At 43.3% G+C, this 18920-nt stretch overlaps 1 protein-coding gene across 1 annotated transcript in view; it reads left to right on the top strand.

The window, feature by feature from the left end:
- Positions 1 to 18920, top strand: part of LOC104370887 (deubiquitinase DESI2) — a 60042-nt gene that overhangs the window by 33577 nt on the left and 7545 nt on the right. The window contains exons 2-4 of the mRNA XM_086613611.1: positions 5255 to 5327; positions 6662 to 6755; positions 7789 to 7930. Of these exons, the coding sequence (XP_086469737.1) occupies positions 5255 to 5327; positions 6662 to 6755; positions 7789 to 7930 (309 nt within the window). The remainder of the gene's footprint in view (positions 1 to 5254; positions 5328 to 6661; positions 6756 to 7788; positions 7931 to 18920) is intronic.

Genomic DNA, 18920 nt, shown 5'->3' on the forward strand with positions numbered 1-18920 from the left:
GCATTTATTAGTACACGCACTCCTCTGCATGTTTTTGTGAGGCTACCTAGGTAAGTTGAGCGTGAGGGCCAAGTACTGCCAAGCCCAGGACTGAGCCTCTGGGAAAATACTTTATACAGTGTATCTAATAAAAGCAGAGGTGTGAGATGCTCCTTACCAGTTTGTCTCCTTTCACGGAGCACACTAGGTAGCAGCTGGAGCCCTGGGTGTTCTCCACTTGGATTTGTTGAGCCAAGGGTCTCTTCTGCGGTGACCGAGCTCCGCCATCCTACAGAGAGGAGACATTATCTCTACCCAGGAGAGCTTGGTGTTATGATGTGTGACTTGGCTCTCAAAGACGAAAGGATTAAACTCAAGCCTAGGCGGTAGGGCAGACAGTCTGTTATTGGACCTGTGTTGCTAGGAGTGCTCCATGATCTGAAGACTAGCAGAGGGTGAGGTGATTTGGCCGTTTCCTTCGGTCCGTTAGCATGGTCTTTGCTCACTAGCGATATCAGAATATCATCTGTAGCTCTGGTCCCCCTTTACTGTTATTCTCTTGCTCCTGGAAACAAAGCTTTGCCAGGGAAAATGAAGTAATCCTACTGAATTATACACAGATGGTGCTTTGAGAGGAGATATGGTTAGTTAGTTACTGGTTCATCATCTGCACTCATCCTTGGTAAAGGTGTCTTTTTCAAAATAGTATGTGTGGTCATGCACAGATATCAGAGCAATCAGGCTAGGTCAGAACAAAACCCCGATCTAGTCTGGTATTCTGGCTCAGATGATGATTTTGTGTGATACATAGTGAAGAGTAGAAGAGCATAGCAAGGATCTACAACACTTCCTTTAAATACTCAGAGTGTGCAAATGTTTGCTGAAGCCAGATTTGTTTAGCAATTCCCAGTGGATTTATTTTCTGTGTGTTCATACAGATAATAAGAAAAGATGGGTTAGTGTCTGTTCAGCAGTGGATGGATGTGTTGGAGTGGAATATCCAGTCTGTACTTGGGTGATAAATGGAAGATTGCTTAGTGTGTTGGCTGGTCAGAGAAAGTAATACCTGATATAGCCACAGAGGTGGTCTTGTCTCCAGTCTGTAGGGAGCTGGTTAGTTAAGCTGCTCAGCACAGTTCTGCAGGAAAGATTTTGGTGATACACCATGGAAAATAATGGTTTGAAGTAGGGAGGTAGAGAGAAAGTTAGTGATAGAAATTTCAATGTTATGGTATGACATTAATTTATGGTAGAAGTTAGTGGTTAAATGGATGGGCCTCTCCTGTCAGGAAACCCATGTTTCTGGTAGGAGTTCCCACAACGTCTGCTCTGAAAAGTCCCAGGATGACATTATCTGCTGGCATCACACCATCTGCTTCTCCATCCTAGACCTATCAGAAGAATATCAATATAATGAAGGGCTTTAGTTTCTTTCCTTCCTGGAAAGCTAGGGCATGGTTGACTGTCCTGATGAGACCTTCACTTCTACCTCTGTGTGAAAGATGGATAAATGAAGTGAATGACACAACAACTGACTCAGAATCTCAACTATCTGAACCAAACCAAACAGAAATCAGGGAAAACTTGAATAAAAACTAGAAAATTTCAAATTTTACTTCATTGAGGGCCTGCATTAAAAGCTCTTAGCTGATACAATACAAACTGTAAATCCAAAGAGGTTCCTCACTAGGTATGAATTTTGAGTCCTGGGCTATCTGCTGCTTTTCTGAAGCAGCTGCAGTCTGGTTCGCTTTCCTCCCTGCCTCTCTTTGCTTCTGAGCTGTTCTCTGTTGAAGATGGAAATGAGACAGAATGCTCCAAGTCCCTTTGTGTAGGGTTTACAGCACGATTTTGCAGGCAGTATGCGATGCAGGCATGAATCACAGCTCCCTTTAAGATACTGCTGTATTCGATTCCCTGGCTCTTCCATCTGACTCAGAACAGGCTGCAGATTTTTGTTTTTATTCTAAGCAATAGCCAATTTACTCCAGAGATGAGTATTTGCTGGCTGTTGCTGCTGTTCTTATGCTCAGAATTGCAAACCCCTTGGAAAACGAGGCCGGCTTGTGCATGTGTGTACAAACCTGGTTTCAAATCTGGCTTGGATTCTCCCTTCCAGCTCAGCGAGTGACTGACATGTTCACTTTAGCATAGCTTCCTCTGGAGACGAGCCGTGGGCTGTGCCAAAGCGCCGTGAGGCGTTCGCTGTGTGTTCAGTTGCACACTGGAGGCAGATTCTGCTGCACCCCGGAGACGGGGATGAGACGAGGACACTGGCGGCCATGAATCAGAGCTGCTTTGCATTTTGCTCTTGCTAATAGATAATACTGAAAAACTCGATTTGCAGTGAACCAAGATGCAAATCGGATCCCACTTCAATAATGTCCTTGTGTTACTGAAGTTATTTGAAAGAAAGTACTAGACCAGTACAGCTTCTGTTCAGTTCAAATTCAGCTATGGCTGAGGCTGTTGCAGTTCATTCCATAACAGCTCATCAAAGGGATTCATAGTGAAAAATACACCATTTAAATACAGAATTGTCCATGTGATGGCCGTAACACCTGGTATCAGCCAAACAAATACTTTTGCTCATCTCTCCTTTATCTCTTGTGGAGCTTCCTCATCATTTGTGTTTCCAGAGCTGTCCTGCAGCCTGGATCTTGGCTCCTTCACTTGGGCAGGGTGAGTTTCAGGGCCCGTGGCTCCGTGCTGGGAGTGGTACAGGCAGATAGGGGACAGGGAGGACATGTATTCTGATGGTGCTGTGCACCTATGAGGTCAACAGGTCTCTGTGCATTATTCTAACATGGTAATCAAGGAGAGGTTTGGTTTTGCCTGATTGTTTGCTTATTTGTTGTTTGGATCCAACATAAACTAATGTGAAAGAAGAGAAAGCTATAGCTGAAAGTGGCTTTCAGTTTATCTTTCTTGTTTAAAATACAAAGCCTGATACAGACCAGCCTCTGCAGATAGCCCTGACTTTGATAACCAGCAAGAGCATTTTTAATTTAAAAAGTCTCCCTTCTCTTCTTATTAGTTACTCCTCTAAGCAAAGCAGCTGGCGTGACCTGGGCATGTTGTGCTTGTATAGCTGCTGTGAGACAATAGCTCAGCCTGAGGGAAGAAGACAACCTACTTACCATATCCTCTGGGAGTTCTTACAGTGGGACTCTGTAGAAACTAGCATTTCTCTGAAGCTTACCAAGACTGTCTGAGAGTCTGAGGAGTTAACCCATGAGATTTCGGAGATCAGAGAACTGAACTGAGGGCTAGATGTCCATGGGAGATAGGCTTTGGTCTCCTCAGCAGAGGTGGCAGGTGTCATACAGGCAGCCTCCACCTCTGTATTTTCTTCCCCAGTCAGAGCAGGGATATTCCTGCTGCAGAGGACAGGGCAACAGAGATCTGTGGAGAAGGGCAGTGGAAGGCAGGGGCAAGTCATGTGCCTAAATACCAGGCACGGTGTTTAACAGAGGGTTGATTCCTAATGCGCTGGCAGAGGTTGAGAGCTACCTGACCTAGCTCCAGTTCAATGCTCTGATGCATCCTAAAACCAAGAGTTTGCATAATTCAAGTGAAGAGGTAAGTGGAGGTTATACAAGGCCTGAAGAGAGCAGTGGGCAGGGGTCCAGCTAGAGTCAGGTGGTTTGTTGCCTTCCTGTAGTAATACAGCATTTGTGATACCAAAACTCACAAAGAACAAGAAGCATTACAGCATTTTCTGGAGGGAAAGGGAACTGCTGTACTGCCAGAGCCAAGCATTTTGGAGGACATAGTTTAAGGTATGAAGACTGGCTATACGTTGTCAGGCTTGGGACTGCACTTTTCATATCAAAGCTACTGTGCTTTTCCACAGTAGCAGTGGTCTCACAGAAAGCATTTCTAGGTGATTTACAGAGCTACTGCAGTCATCAAAAATACGTAAGCAAGCAGTGTGAGAAAAGTAGATGGAGTATGCCAGACCTCTGGTTACCTGACAGCAGAGGGGTTCTCACTCATGCTGTGGCAGCTCAGTGACACCAGACACCAGGGAAAGTGCAGCTTATTCTGGCTCCACCAGAAGCAGCTACCAGACCCAAATGAGAATTTTAGCTGAATGAACCTGTCATGGCATTGTATGGGGACAAGTGAACAACACTCACTTTTTCTGCAGCGTCTGATTAAAATAAGGATTCAGTTGCTCTGAGTTACTAGAGATGCCTCTTCACTGCATAGTAGCGGTAAGCAAACTGTAAATATACCAGGCATGGGCAGTTTCTACTCATTGCCTGAAAAGATAATTTTTGTAGCAGCACAGCTCTGCAGCTAACCTAATAAATACTGGTGCTGAGCCGGGCTAATTATCTCCAATGCAGCACTGCCCTGGCATGGCTGTGTGGCTTCCAGCTCCAGAATTAGCTTAGCTGAGACTTGTTTGGGTGTCTGCACTGTCCTTCACGGTATGATGGAAACAGTGAGCAGCACTTGGTGGAGGAGCATCACTTGCATGCACTGGACTGCAGTATTCCTCTGCTCTAATGTGCCGGGGAAGTGCTGGACTCCAGAGCAATGAAGTCACTTAACAGCCTTTCTCGAAAATTTGTCTTTGACTTGGGTGAAGTTGTAGTCACCTTGGACCTAATTTTGCAGCAGCAAGCCCTTGTCCCTTCTGGAAATGATGCTTGATAGTATATGGTGCCTCTAAGCCAAATGTTGACTAGTATGTTCAGAGCTGCTTTTTTTTTTTCTGTAAAGCAGTTACCATATAGATAACTACTAAATGGTGCTCCTTTGACCTATATCTCCAAGATCTCATTGCCTGAAAACAACTTAGTAAAAAGCAGATGTTGGGTGGTGATGTAAAATGGTGTGCAGAAAATATTTGGGGATTCTTTAACTCAAGATTTTGAAGATCAGATAAGACAAGCGAATTGGTAAAACTGGCTCAGTGTCAGCTACTTAAGTGAGAAGACAGATGAATAATCACACATCTTGTAGAAGCCAGATTTATGCAGGTTCAGGTCCGGTTATATCAGGGAATACAGGGAAATGCCTTAGGGGGAAAGGATTAGATGAGCATTTTTTAGAGACATAATTCTAGTCAGCTGTATAAACACAGTGCTCACTTCTGTTGGTCTGTAAGGAGTCTCAATTTGTTTGTCTCAAGACAGTTTCAGAATCACTCTTGTCCTTAAGAGAAGTTGCCCTGAGGACGGGAGATGAGGATTATACCCTAGACCAAGACAGCGTTTCTTTTCCACTAATGCTTCCCAATATGGCTTTTCTTTTACTATAGTACTGGATAAACGAATACACCTCCACCTTGGGGATTGGTGTCTTCCACTCTGGCATCGAGATCTACGGCAGAGGTATGAAGTATTTCCTTTTCACTACCTGCAGAACATGGTGACAACCGTATGGCTAGTCTGATACGGAAAAGCACCCCAATCTTACAGCTTTTGGCAAAGAATGTTTTGAGGAGCGAAAAACTCAGCCAGTTCTCTTTTCAGAGTCCATTGTGGAGTCCAGCAGGAACTTGTACAGTTCTGTCATGAATCATGTAGCCCTTCTGATTTTCAGCATGCATCTGCAGCCCCTATAGCTTGTGCAGGTGTGTAGCAGGATGGCAAATAGGAGGGATGAAGCAATGTTGGAAAGCCGTTCTGCAGTGAAGGAAGGGAAGAAAGAGGGAAGGGGAAGAGACAAACAGATCAGCGGTTGTCTTGAGAGCTGCATGTGCATGTTGGTGCTAATTCTGTGCCAGAGTAAAACCATTTTGCAGTAATTCTTTATGCATGTCTGTGGTCTAGAAATCTTGGAACCTGGATTTCCAGATCTTGGAAACAGTTCTTTTGAAACAGCAGAGTTACAAGGAAAAGAAAATGTCTTATAAGACTTTTGAAATGGTCTGGATGGGGTTGAAGCTGATTAGAGCACCCATTGCAAAAGGAGCAGTCGAGGGATCTGCTAAAACAGCTGTAGTGCAGTGAAGGGCAGACCAGCATCACGGACTTTCTGTTTCCTCCTTCAGCATTAAATGGAAATGACTTGGGATGTCTCACTCATGGTATCTTTAGCCAGTGCCATGCAGTAGATAAAGCCCCTGGGGTGCCACGTTTCATCTTGAGCACAGAAGTTTTCACAGGCCATGCCCTTGACACCATGAGGTACACAGGCTGAGTGTCACATGCCATACAAGATGACCTGTATGATATGGAGGCACCTCCTGGCTCGACCCATGTGCTGAGGCAGCAGAACACAATCAGCTTGGCTTTCTGCAAAGAATTCCCAGTCGGTGCCTGTAAATCCCTCTGGAAGACGAAGACTTGATTTCTCCCTACTCTAGAAAAGACTTCTTCCAACTCAGTACCACCACTGGCAGCCTCTTGTAGTGTTGCTAGATGCCTCCACCGCAGAACTTTCCACTGAGAGGAAGCCACCTGGATGGGCACAGAGACAGACTAGGAGAGTTTTCCTGGTGCTGTGGGAAAGCAGAAGCGTTAGCATGGAGGGAGGCTGTGAGGGTATCCTCAGGCTGATAGGTAACTGGAGAGAGAAAATGGCTTTCAGAGCCTGGCTGAAACTGGCATCGGCGATAGCCTAGCCCCTGGTGCTGATGCTGAGCCATGCAGACAGCTGCCATAGACTTCTTCCTGACATTGCATTCATTCAGTTACTCACAGTCTGTTTCTTTCCTTGTCAGAGTTTGCCTACGGAGGGCATCCCTACCCTTTCAGTGGCATTTTCGAGATCACACCTGGCAGCGCAGTAGAACTTGGCGAGACCTTTAAATTCAAGTAAGGGCCCTTTTCTACCTCTTCCCCTCTCCCCTCTGGTCGCCATTAGTATAGAGGGAGCAGGAAAGTCCTCTCCTCTGGGTCCCCCTTTCCCTCTCATAAGCGCCCTCACTGTGTCCTTTACATGATCCTGGTTCAAAGGCACCCCTGCAAGGATTTTGGAGGTGGATAAAAGCGTGTACAACAAAGAGGGAACAGTGCTGATCTGTATTGGGCAGGGTTTAAAAGCATACTTACAAATGAATGCAATTTTTCCTTTTTTGTTTTTGTTTTCTGTGGTCCCGGCTTCACCAGCAGAATGAGAGTAGCTGTGTGTTACACAGAGACAGTGCACAGGGGAAAAACCAAAACCTAGTCTTGTCATGAGTATCACCCATTTGTGGATACTGCATGGAGTACCAGAAGTCATCTCCTGTGTTTATTGCTACTCTGTCACAAGGGACAGGCCAGCTGCTAGAGGAGTCTGAGAGGATGATGCGTTAATGTGTTGTCAGGCTGCGGGGCTGTGGGTCAAGGAACTGCCCATGGCAGGTGGGGCTTGACTTTCCCAGACTGCCAGTTTACGCTGAGGGTTGCTGGAGACTTTTATAAGAACGAGCGCTATTGAGTGAATATTGGGAGAAGCAATAGGCTTCTGCATAAAATTTTCAGTCTTTCAGTCTGCTTCTTCCTGCTCACCCCATGAAAACCCTCTCAATCATCAAAAAAAACATCTCCTCTGTCCTGATGGAAATTTCTGTTGTGGGACGACGGGCAGAGTGGGAGCAGAACCTCAGAGCTGAGACGTCCCCATTGGTGAGCAGGAAGATCTTGGGCTGTTGCCTGTGCTGTACCCTGCTTTGTGGACAAGCTGGCGAGACTGGTGTGTGCCATTTTGCTAGTGAGAGTCTCTTTGATAGCTCCAGATATGCATGTCCATGTTTTAAGCCTGTCCTTCTTTCCAATGCCTGATAATTTCCTTTTCCCTGGGTACGTATCACTCTCTTCACTGTATCTTTCCATGTTTCCTGTTGTGTGTTTTGTTTTTACCTAGAGAATCCATTGCCTTGGGCACTACAGACTTCACAGAAGAGGATGTGGATAAGATTATGGAAGAGCTGGGCAAGGAGTACAAAGGCAACGCGTACCACCTGATGCACAAGAACTGTAATCACTTCTCTGCTGCTCTGGCTGAGGTGGGCACAGCTATCTTTTTTTTAAAAAAAAACTTTTAATTTTTTTTGCTGCTTCAGATCTGTAGTAGTGCTCACATAAAGCACTGGGGTCAGCAAAGCCTGCCAGGCCAGAGCCCATAGACAAATCTCATGTCTCTGCCCGTAATATTTTTGGAAGCTCTTTACTGTTGAAAGGGATAGGATCAGGAGGTAGAGATGTAGCAGTTTTATTGCATGTTTGGGCTAAACTGTTTGGGAAATTAGGAGTGCCTGCATTTTGATTCACTGAATAGGTGCTGAGCAGGAACTGGGACAGACCTGGCTAACATGCATCATTTTAATAATGAATAAAAATAACCCTACATGATTTGCAAAGGAATAAAAATGGCTTATCAGTGCTCTGCAAACAAAAATTTGCAGTATTCAGGAAGTGAGTGTCCCTTTTCCTTATTTAATGTGCATCATCCAAAACCCATTAAAAAAAATTATAGATTTCCTCATAGGCATCTTTCTTTGGTGCTTAGTCATTTTCATGTTCTCAAAAATACTGTGAATAATAACAGAGCTGTTATTTCTCTTCAGAGAGAATTGAAGCACAGAGAAGCACAAATTTATCTTGAGTATCTGCTAATTTGGGATATTTGATTTTCAGTTCCTGAAGATTTTATTATTTTAAGGGGAAGCTGCCTTCCCCCTCACCCCCTAGATGAGATGTTTAAAGTGTGTTTCAATTAAGCACTTGTGTAAATCTGAATTCAGGATCTTGACTCAGTGACAGAAAAATACATGAAAAGCACAAAATGGAAGTGACCTTCCACAAAAAACATTTTTGTGTTTTTCATAAGTGTTTTTATGGCAAATGTGGGGAGAGAATCTCATTCTTCATAATAGAGTTAAACTGCTTTAACAGTGAAACTTTCATTTCTCTTTCTGGAGTCCTCATCTTCATTCATTACACATCTCTCTCCTTTCTTCATCATATGAGACAAGAGTCCTATGCCAATAACCTCTTTTGCCATAAGCATCCATTCCTTCCCCAAACAGGCCTATCGGGGATCTTGAGTGAGGTGAAATTCTGTAGAAAAAATACTGTATGGTTTTGTAAGAAAATCTCTAGTGAATCTGTGAACCAGCAATTAATTTACGAGGGACTTGCTTAGGCAATTAGGATGACCAATTCTCTGTTGGATTCATCCTTGCAAATTACAGAATGAGAAAATGACTGAGTTCTTTCTGTAAATGGTATCAAATAAAAATAAACAGGAAGGAATTGTTTCAAGCAGTACAGTGATTAAATCAATGCACTACTGTTTTGGAGTCAAATAAACAAATTACTACAACAGAAAATTAGAACTTTAAAAAGGAGAAAGCTATATGACTATTAGCAAAAGCTAAAAAAAACCCAACACCTTTACCTGCAGCAGTGAAATAAGATCATTGCTTATTACATACTTTGATATGTAAAATTTCTGTCTCATGGCAAGCCGTAAGCTCAAAGCCATTCTTCCTTGATTCTGCTGCTACATATGCGTGAACTCCTCACTGCCCCTTCCTTGTCCAACCTTCCAAACACAAGTCAAATATGATAGATCTCAATAAAAACCTATTAGTGTATTTTAAATTCTGTTTTCAGTTTCACCTTCAGTGATCATCTTTACGGGAGTGGAATTTAGGGTTAAGTTTTCCTGCAAGAGCTTTCTTGGTGGATTCTGTGTGCTCATTCACTGCCTTGAAACCTGTCCGGATAATAAAACAAAAGCCTAAATGGCTGGTTCTGACACTTCTGCTCCTAGGAGCAGAATCTACTCAGGATTTAGGTCAGTTCAAATAAACCCTTCATAGGCAAGGAGGACTTTTTGTTGCTGTTGCTCCTCCCTTATGCGTCTCTTTGTCGCCCTTCTCTAAAGCACTAAAAATGCAAAACCAGAGGAGGTGCACTGCAGGCCCAGGAGCAGAAGGCCCTGGATGGTCTCAAAATACAGAAAGTGGGAGATGAAATTCTTAAAGAAATAGCTGGTATTAAAACATTAAGCAAAGATCCTAGCCATTCAATGTGCCTCAGTCAGCAACATGAGAAATACACATGGCTGCCTTAGGACAGATGTCTCCATCCTTTCTGGTAAACACAGTAATTCGGCCATTACTGTGTTTTGGAGCTGAGTGAGAAGTCGCATAACAAATCTTGGGATGCTTATGACCTCTTGGAGGAAAGACTGCTTGAATTCTATTGAGACAGAACCTGCTCGAACTGAAAGCAATGAAAATGTCTGTTCTCATTTCCCAACATCTGAATGTTTGCATAACTTTACAGCCTTAGTGTTTGTTTTTTTTCCTTGCTATAGTTCCCATTAAAACTAAACAAAAGAAAAATCACCACATTAGCAAGCCCCAGGCCCTGCCATGTAGAGCTATGAGGTGCAGCCTTATAGTGCGCAGAACATGCTGGCTACATGACGAGTGGCTCTCAAGACTGTGTACATATGTGTCACCACAGAGTGCAGAAAACAAAATGGATATTCGTGCCCTAAAATCAGTTCTGAGATGAGTCTGTTTAGCGTTTGTATTGCTCTCTCCTTTAGACTCTTCACCTGTAAAGCAGCAATAATAAGAATAATTAGTATATATTTATGCAAAGCCATGTTATGTGGCAGTTAAAGACAGGAAACTGGAAAAAAGTATTCAAAGAATTAAAAGATGTAGAAATTTTGTTCAACAGAATAAAACTGCTCAGTGGAATGAGATTTAACTCCAGCCACACAAAAGGCAGCCAAGGATTTTAAGTGAGTATAAATTCTTGGTCTCTCTGTTGCTGTAGCCCAGCTGAAAGGTGATGCTATCAGTACCGAAATGTCCTTTCACCACAGAAAGGGGTGTAGGTGGAGGCTAAATTTTAGCGTGAAAGAGGGAACAACCAGCTCTACTCCCTACAGCCCTTGAGGCCTTTCTGCCCAGAGGCGTAAGCAGTGTGGTGAGTTCAGGAGATGGTTGTTCTGAGCCTCCTGGGTAATGCCAGGCAAGTCACATGCCTGCTCTGTGCCTAAGTATCCCTCCTTGTACACTGGGTTATTTCTTTCCTTCAAAGCAGGCTCTGAAATCTTTTGATGATAGCTCTCTTATCTACCAAGGTTAATTAGCTGTTTTATGGCTCATCTTGTTCTGTATCAGCACACAACACCAGAGCTAGAGCTTTATTGCCATGTGGCGATGTATGAGTTAATGTGTGTTTACAGAAATCTGTCTGGCAGACCTGGAGATTTGGCTGTACAGCCATGCGTTAGGTAGCTGTGTTTGGCCGCCTTAATTTCCTCATCTGGCTGGGGGCTCGCTAATTAGTATCCATACAGATGTTGCCCCGGTGGCTGTGCCATGGGTTGGAAGGATGCCATCTGATCATATGGACTGAGGGCAGATGCAGCCACGTGTCCTGCTGGCTGAGGTCACGATTCTGCAGAGAGAATGAGAAGGAAGTCTAAGGCTGGCTCTCCCTCCCAGATCAGCTTTCTCAGCATCACACCGTGAGATAATGGCCGCGTGTCTGATTGCCAGAACCTGTGAGCCAGATTCCCCATCGTCAGGACTGATGAAGCTGCAGGAGTCAGGCTTTATTTCCAAATTTTTATTTTCTTGTCCTTTACCATTATTTTCTCAGAAAATAGGACATGCATTCAGAAATCTTCCATCTACATCCGTTTATGAATGATTTTTCTGCCAAATTCCTGTTTAATACAATGATGCCTGAGGTCCCACCATGATAAGTGGTAAATGTTATCTTTAACAGTTATACGCAGGACTGCTAGTGGTTAGGGGCACGTCCAGACCTATGTTCACGACTCCGCCATTTGGCCACGCATCTTGAAAAATCCTTGGACTGTAGCGAGTCCAGCACAGGCGATAAGCTCTATTTAACCACTGGGGATGCCTTTGACCTGCTACCTGGGAAAAACTCACTTTGCAGCGCGATTGCAGCCTAACTGCGTGATGCTGTGGCATTGAGCCTCTCCCTACAATGCCATGCATCTCTTCTGAGTCTTCTGATCTTCCTGTCCACATTCACTTCTAAGCTGCAAGGGGCTTTGTTACTCCCTCATCAGCACTCAGCTCTGAATTTTCCTTACTCTCTGCTGCAGACTGCCAAACATATTCCTACTTGCTCAAGACTTAGATCTCTCCCTGCTTTGCCAGTTTCCTATGGACTTCTAACAAGCAGCTACCAGATCAGAGGCATGGCTGGGTCTACTCACAAAGCAGCTCCTGTGGAAAGAAAACAGAGAATGCCCTGGTTTCAGAAGCTGCAGTTCAGACTTCACCTTCTCCAATGCCGTTTCATGGCAGCCTTCTCAGTAAGTGATTCAGTGAACATGCTGCATGATCAGGAGTCTCTTCCTGTGGATTTCCTGGGAAGTTCTTCTTCATCGGGAAATTTTGGGTTATTTAAGAAGTGAAGAACTACCAGAGAGCACAAGTCTCTGCCTAGAAAGTGCCGCACACCATCTTGATTAGTTTTGAAGGAAGTTCTGATGTAAAGCAGGGGAGAATTTCCTAGTGGATAGCTGCAAGAAAGAAATCAGATGCACTCCCTGTGCATGTGCTCAGCTTCAATTTAAAGTCGCTGGTACATACGCCACTGAATAGCCCTTTGTGGTCTCCCTTTACTCTCACCATCTATGTTGGCATGGGAAGGTGAGGGGAGCTTGATCTAAGCAGTGAAAATCTCATTAGGGTTGCCTCAGCCACTCTGACTCCTGCAACATGGTCCCATGGTACCTATATTTCTAAACCGCTTAAGTAAATTGTTTGTGGGATAAAATGAAGAGGTTCATCAAACGGGGATTAGCAATTTGCCTACGAGAAGCTTATTCCTTTCATGTTATGTTGACAGTCCCCAAAAACAAGTAGTATCAGTACCACACTCTCTGAAGAAACTGTCCAGGAGGATGGACAATCCTTCTGGGAGACTTACACTTCCAATTTCTGAAAAAAAGAAAAAAAAAAAAACACACACAAAAAAACAGTCAGGTCATCATCATCAGAGCCCAAACTTGCCATCCTGTTCTGAGCTTATATGCCTTTCTGCGTGTCGGTACTCCAGGCCCGCAGCAGGGATTCTAGCATTCTGATGTGGTTATGCATGTGTGGGGAATTCAGTTAGGACCATGTCAATATTGGGTATAGCCCTTCTGTTTGATCATCTGTTGTTAAATCACTGTGTTCCTAACAACCCCCCATGTATACTTACAGCAATACTTTCAAATGGCCCTTCAAGGAGCTGCAAAATATTTGTGTTCTTTATGAGTTGTCCTGGCTGATGAAAGAGGCTGTTTAAACTCTGCCAGATGGAAAAAATATTGGCTTTTGAACATTAGAAAAACCTTTTAAAACAAAAAGGAAGGCTAAAATAATTAGTTCTTTCCATAATGTCATTTGTTAAATTTCCTGATTTTTTCAGAACAGTGAGATGTGATATAGCAAAAGGACAGAAGTTACAAATTGCTGTAAAGCAGACAGAAAGGGAGAGGAATACGTTTGTGCTTTCAAGAAAAAGCTTGTCTATGTTTACCCTGTATCCAGGGCTAAATGATAGCCAGCTGTTCTATTACCCCTATTACTCAAGGAAGGGAATCGGGAAAAGGAAGTAAGATCTGTGGGTTGAGATAAGAACTATTTAATAATTTAAATGAAATAAAAAAGAAAAATGATGATGATGATGATGATAATAATATATACAGACAAGTGATGTACAGTGCAACGGCTCACCACTCCTTGACTAATGTCCAGCCTGTTCCCGGCCAGTGATCTCAGAGCAGGAAAGTCCTGAAACTGCAATCCCAGAAGAGAGAGAGCAGGATTCAGGAGCAGAATGGCAAGTGACACCCTCCAGGGACAGCAGCTGTTGAGGAAGAGAGACCGTCCCCAACAAACTTCCCAATTTATAGTGAGCATGATGCGACATGGTATGGAATACTCGTTTGCCAATTTAGGTGTTGGTCACTCTGGCCATGCTCTCCTCAGGTTCTTGGACATCCGGGTCGTTAGCAAAAACAAGCTGAAAAGTCCTTGATCACTATGGACACCTGCATATCACAGCTGGCTACAAACTAAAACACAGTGTTTTATCAACTTTATTCTCACTGAATCAGGTGCTGCAGTCTTCTTAAAAATGCAGCTTATTTTAGAAATGTAGCTTTTCTGAACAGAAAATTGATTCTATGATTCTGTCCCAGTGAAAGTAGGACAAAGCCAAACTCAAAGTAATTTCTGGGCTGTAAGGTCCCCTGCAAGGACCCGCAGGTTTGAGGTCCCAGCCATGCCACTGCTTTGCAGGAGCACTTGTCACTGCAGCAACAAGGAAGTATGCCATGAGGTGCCAAGAAGAACATGCAGTTACACACTCTTTGTCATCGAGACTGTTCTTTGGGCATAGGTAAGGGCAGGTGCACGCAGGTACAGGGCACTGTGAAATTGCTGTCAGAGAGCTCTTTTCAACGCGAGAGCGTGGTTCCTGATTGCCCTGCAACTCCACAATTTGGACTTGTGGAAAGCAGGTACTAGGCAAGGCAATAGCAAACTTGGCACAGCTTGTACCCCTAAACGTGTGTAAAGGAGAAAGGTTGACTCCCAGGGGTTCAAACATGGGCATATAAGAATATGAGCCCTGCTGCTGCGTAGACGTATGGTGAGTGTACAGTGCTTGAGGACACCATCTTTAGAGAAGATGGCAGTAACTAGAGGATCAGAGGGAGGATGAAGGTTTTCTGTTTCCAGGTTCTTCTCCAGTCTGGTGATAGTCCTCAGTATTGAGTGTAAGGATCGCACCATGTCATTGCAGCTTAATGACTCTGAACAAGCCTTTGCTGCTTTTTGCCCATTCATAAACAGAAGATGACTCATTTGACTTCCCACCAGCAATTTTCCATGTTTCTGAAGCTTCCTGTGTAAGATAAGCTATGGAACTATGTTCTTACCAGAGTGATGACAGTTGCTACAGCATGTCTCAGAAAAGGGCAAATCACTATGGAAAGGGAGAAAAACACCTTTGAATCAGCATCAGAACTGGAAGATAAGTGCAATGACTAAAGGAAACGGCTCCTGCTCCCTTCATCAGTATGATTACTGCCAAGCAACTGGAATGATCCCTGTTTAAGGAAACTCTTTAGCACCTTGCTATAGGACACATGACACATAATTATCAAAGAAGTGTGGCTTCTGAGCACCAGGGAGATAGCCCTTTTTATTCCCCAATAGCCTTACCAGTGGAGGAATAGCAATAAACTCAGTGGGTCTTCTGGGCCCTTTTGATGAGATATGAAGTTGATGCTCATCATAATTAGGAAATGAATTGAGAGGCGCTGATTTGATTCACCTTAAAAATTGTTGATGTTGGAACTTTACCTGAGGACAGCAATGACAGAAAGTTTTATTCTTTTATCTTGTCTTTCCTCCCTCTTCTTGAAAGGGAAATGATTTATTTCTGATTTGAATGCATAATTTATCTTAACTACCAGAAAAGGTCAAAACCCTCTGTATCTTGTAGCAGTTTCCCAGCCTGTCTTGCAGCTGCTCTAAAACGATCCTACTTTTTTTTATTTATTTATTTTGTTTTTCATTTAAAGGAGAAGGCAGGCAGAAGAAGGCCAAGTCTTGTTAGTAGGACCTGTTTGTGTCTTTAAGAGAACGGTCAAAATATCTGCAGTAGCCCTTGGGACAAACCTGGCTCAGAAACACCTGAATGATCTGCAAGAATTCCCCCAGAGTCAATGTAGATAGAATTTGGTTGCATGACTGAGGAATGGTGAAGCACAGTTAAAGATCCCTATTTGCTTCCTGAATTATCACGACTTTCTCTTATAGCCAGAGAAAGCTATTAAAAAAGACTAGAACCAGCTCTGAAGTTGATGCGCACCGTTCACATCCACGTCGTCATTCTTCAGAAGGCTCTTTAAGGTCCTTTGGATTTGAGGGATTAAAAAACCTTCAGGAAAACAGATTGTTATCTCATTATCCAGCTTCCTTTTGTACCCACTGATGATCCTTTTCACCCCTTTATTTCTTTAAATATTAAAGGATCTGTTTTCTTATTGCTCAACATTTATTGGATCCAGGAGGCAGTGCTCAGAGGTGCCATCTGGGTAAATGGCTAAAATTTGAACTAATTATTAGAGTTGAACTAGGTTTTTCAGAGTAAACCAAGTCACCGAAAGCAGAGTCTTTTAGAGGGATCGGATAGTTTTAATAAAACTTTTGCTAGGAGGTTTTGTGAGTTCAAACAGAACTAGCTGGTGAGACATACTCATCCTCAAGTAACTGAGAGCTTCCTGGATAGAGAGAAGCTTGCTGGGGTGTGGGAGAGCAAGTTGGACTAAAGATTTATTTAGCTCTTACCCTACATTTCAGCAAAAATTCTCCTGAGTATCAGCCATAAGATGTTCTGAAGAAGGGAGTCCCTCAGCCTCTCCTGTGGGAAATGTCCTTCTTTAATTATTTACACAAACAGAGAGATAACACATGTCAATGGGAGGAGAGGCCTAAATCAGAACTTGCATGCTTGTGGTTTTAGAAGTTCATTTTGAAGTTGTAGGATTTGCAGAAGTTTCCAGAGACAAAAATATTTCAAGGAACTGGGGGAGGGGCTTGTTCTTTGGATGAAGGGGCCTTGGAAAACAGGCTTGGGGCTAATGAAGTGAGCTTGGCCCATTCTTTGTTGACACAGGAGGGGAAGAGAGTCTCTGAAGCATTTGAGGTGGCTTAGGTTAGCCTTGGAAAATTATTTAGTATCCTAGATGAGACTGGCTCCTACAGGGCAGAGATTATGGACCCTGTCAAAATTGAATGCTTTGCAGCCAGAGCCTTAGAGCTGCAGCACTGCAAGGCTCGACCTGCGAGGTAAATAGCTCCCAGTTTCTCAAAGTCAGCAGGACTCTCTCAAATCAGCCTAAAAGGATGGTCTCCAATAGGAAATACCTTGAAGATTAACAGATGGAGTCTGCACGGTGATGATTATGGAGGACTGGAGTAGGCATCTAGCATACCCACTATCAATGCTGACACCACAGTGATATTATTAAACCTGCATGCCAGATGGGATGGAAATGCTTGGTGAAGCCACACAATCTTAGTCTCCTTGGGAGGCAGGGGATGATCTGGGTGCAATCAGGCTTGCTTGCACGTGGATCACATCTAGGCTGGATGCTAAGGCTTCTTTTCCCTATTCTGTGTATTATTGGTAAAGCTCCGTCCTATTGACAGTAGCAAGAGATAGGTTTTGTCGTTGTGGATCAGTACGATAGTAGAAAACACGTCTCTTCTAAGTGGAATGCAGTGTAAGATATTTCTGATCTTTTTTAGAGCTGTGTTTGATGCTTGCTTCCCTGATGATATGATTGTCTTGGTTGTCCTTCATCAATGTGGTTGGAGCCTTGGCAGAACAGAGTGATCTTACTTTACTGGTAGAGGGTGTGGAGCAGAAGTGACAGGAGATGGTAGCCAGTGCGTATTATTTTCTCTCTGGCTATTCACCTGTCCTTTTTCAGCCAAGGCAAAGCTGACAGCATATAACAAACTTACACCAGAATCCTTCTTTCCTTAGAGAAGCTTGACTTTCAGCACATTCTCTGGAAAAAAAAGGTTTGCTGAGTCAAGAACCAAACGAGGGCAGTTTTTTAATCACCAGTGAATAATTCAAGCCTAAAGGTTTTCAGGTCCATCCCCAGGCACATGTGAGTTCTCATCAAAATGTTATTAAAAACCAGGAAGCTCTCCTTAGCCTGAAAGCTATCAGAGAAAAAGGATTAAACACCAGAGAAGGGAGCTTCAGGTGGCATTTGAGTCACAGTCAAAAGTGGCAGAAGCTTTTATGAAGCAGTCTTCAGCAGATCCTAAGTAGACAAGTAATACTCCTGTTTTCCTTAGCCAACAATTGCTTTCCAGTTGCCTCTGTTGCAGAGGAGGAGATAGGTGTTTTGTTGTGTAAAAGCCTACGTGCAATTCTGTTAATGGCAGGGGACACAATGCTCCCAACAGACAGAAAGAAGAGACAAACAAACAAGAAAACAACCACAGGGCATGAAAGAACATTGGGAAAGCTTTATTTCCTGGTGCCTGAACCAGTCCTCGCTGAAGCTGAAGGAAAGATGTGCTTCATTGCAGCAGCCTTTGAATGTTGTTAGCTCTATGGGGAACAGGCTGTGTTTGTTTTCTGCTTTTTAACTGCCGCATACGTTTAGAAGAAGCTTATTAATAAAGACATCTTGCACCCATAAATTATAGTCATGGTTTCAGATGGATGTCATTTTTTTTCTCTTGTTTCTGCCTGTAAGCATGCACAATTCTGGCTGCATGCGGTTAACAAATTGCTATATTGCGTTCCAGATGCGACTTCTCTGCAGTGGTAAAAGGAGAGTTCTAGGTGTAGTTCGTGTATTAGTTGAAATTTGTGAAGTATTTGGGAAGTCCTTAGAATGAAGGCTGCTATAAAAGTATAAACTGCTTTTTCCATCATTAACCTTTCTAGCCTTGCTATCCTGAATGAGTCCTCTAGCCAATAAAAATGATTAGTGGAATAACACTTACATGCACCTTTCAGCTCTCAGTACATCCTCTTTCCCCTATCTGTCTACCTGTGCAAGGGAATTATATGAGATGGCAAGTAATTTGAAACAGAAATCAACTCCCTCTAAACGGCAAGTTTTTAGCACATAATTTTAATATTTTGAAAAAGGGCTGATTTTGCCACTTGTGCCTCTGCAGTTATTTCAGGCTTTACCTTTAATGTGATCTATCTAGCCAAAAAGATTAAATGTGAAGATATTTGAAGAGTAAATTTGAAAACAAATTAATATCTTAAGCTCTCTGGAGCTGCTGTGAGTGTTTTGCACCATCTATTTTATTTTATCTGCTTTTTGCATCTGTCTTGCCACACCGAAAACCTGTGTCCTTATCTGTTATAAATAAGTGTAATACCTTAGAGCTAAGTTAGTTCACACTGTCTGGGGAATTCATCTCTAGTCACACCACC

Source organism: Tauraco erythrolophus, chromosome 6, assembly GCF_009769465.1.
Source record: "Tauraco erythrolophus isolate bTauEry1 chromosome 6, bTauEry1.pri, whole genome shotgun sequence".
In the NCBI taxonomy this organism is placed as follows: domain Eukaryota; kingdom Metazoa; phylum Chordata; class Aves; order Musophagiformes; family Musophagidae; genus Tauraco; species Tauraco erythrolophus.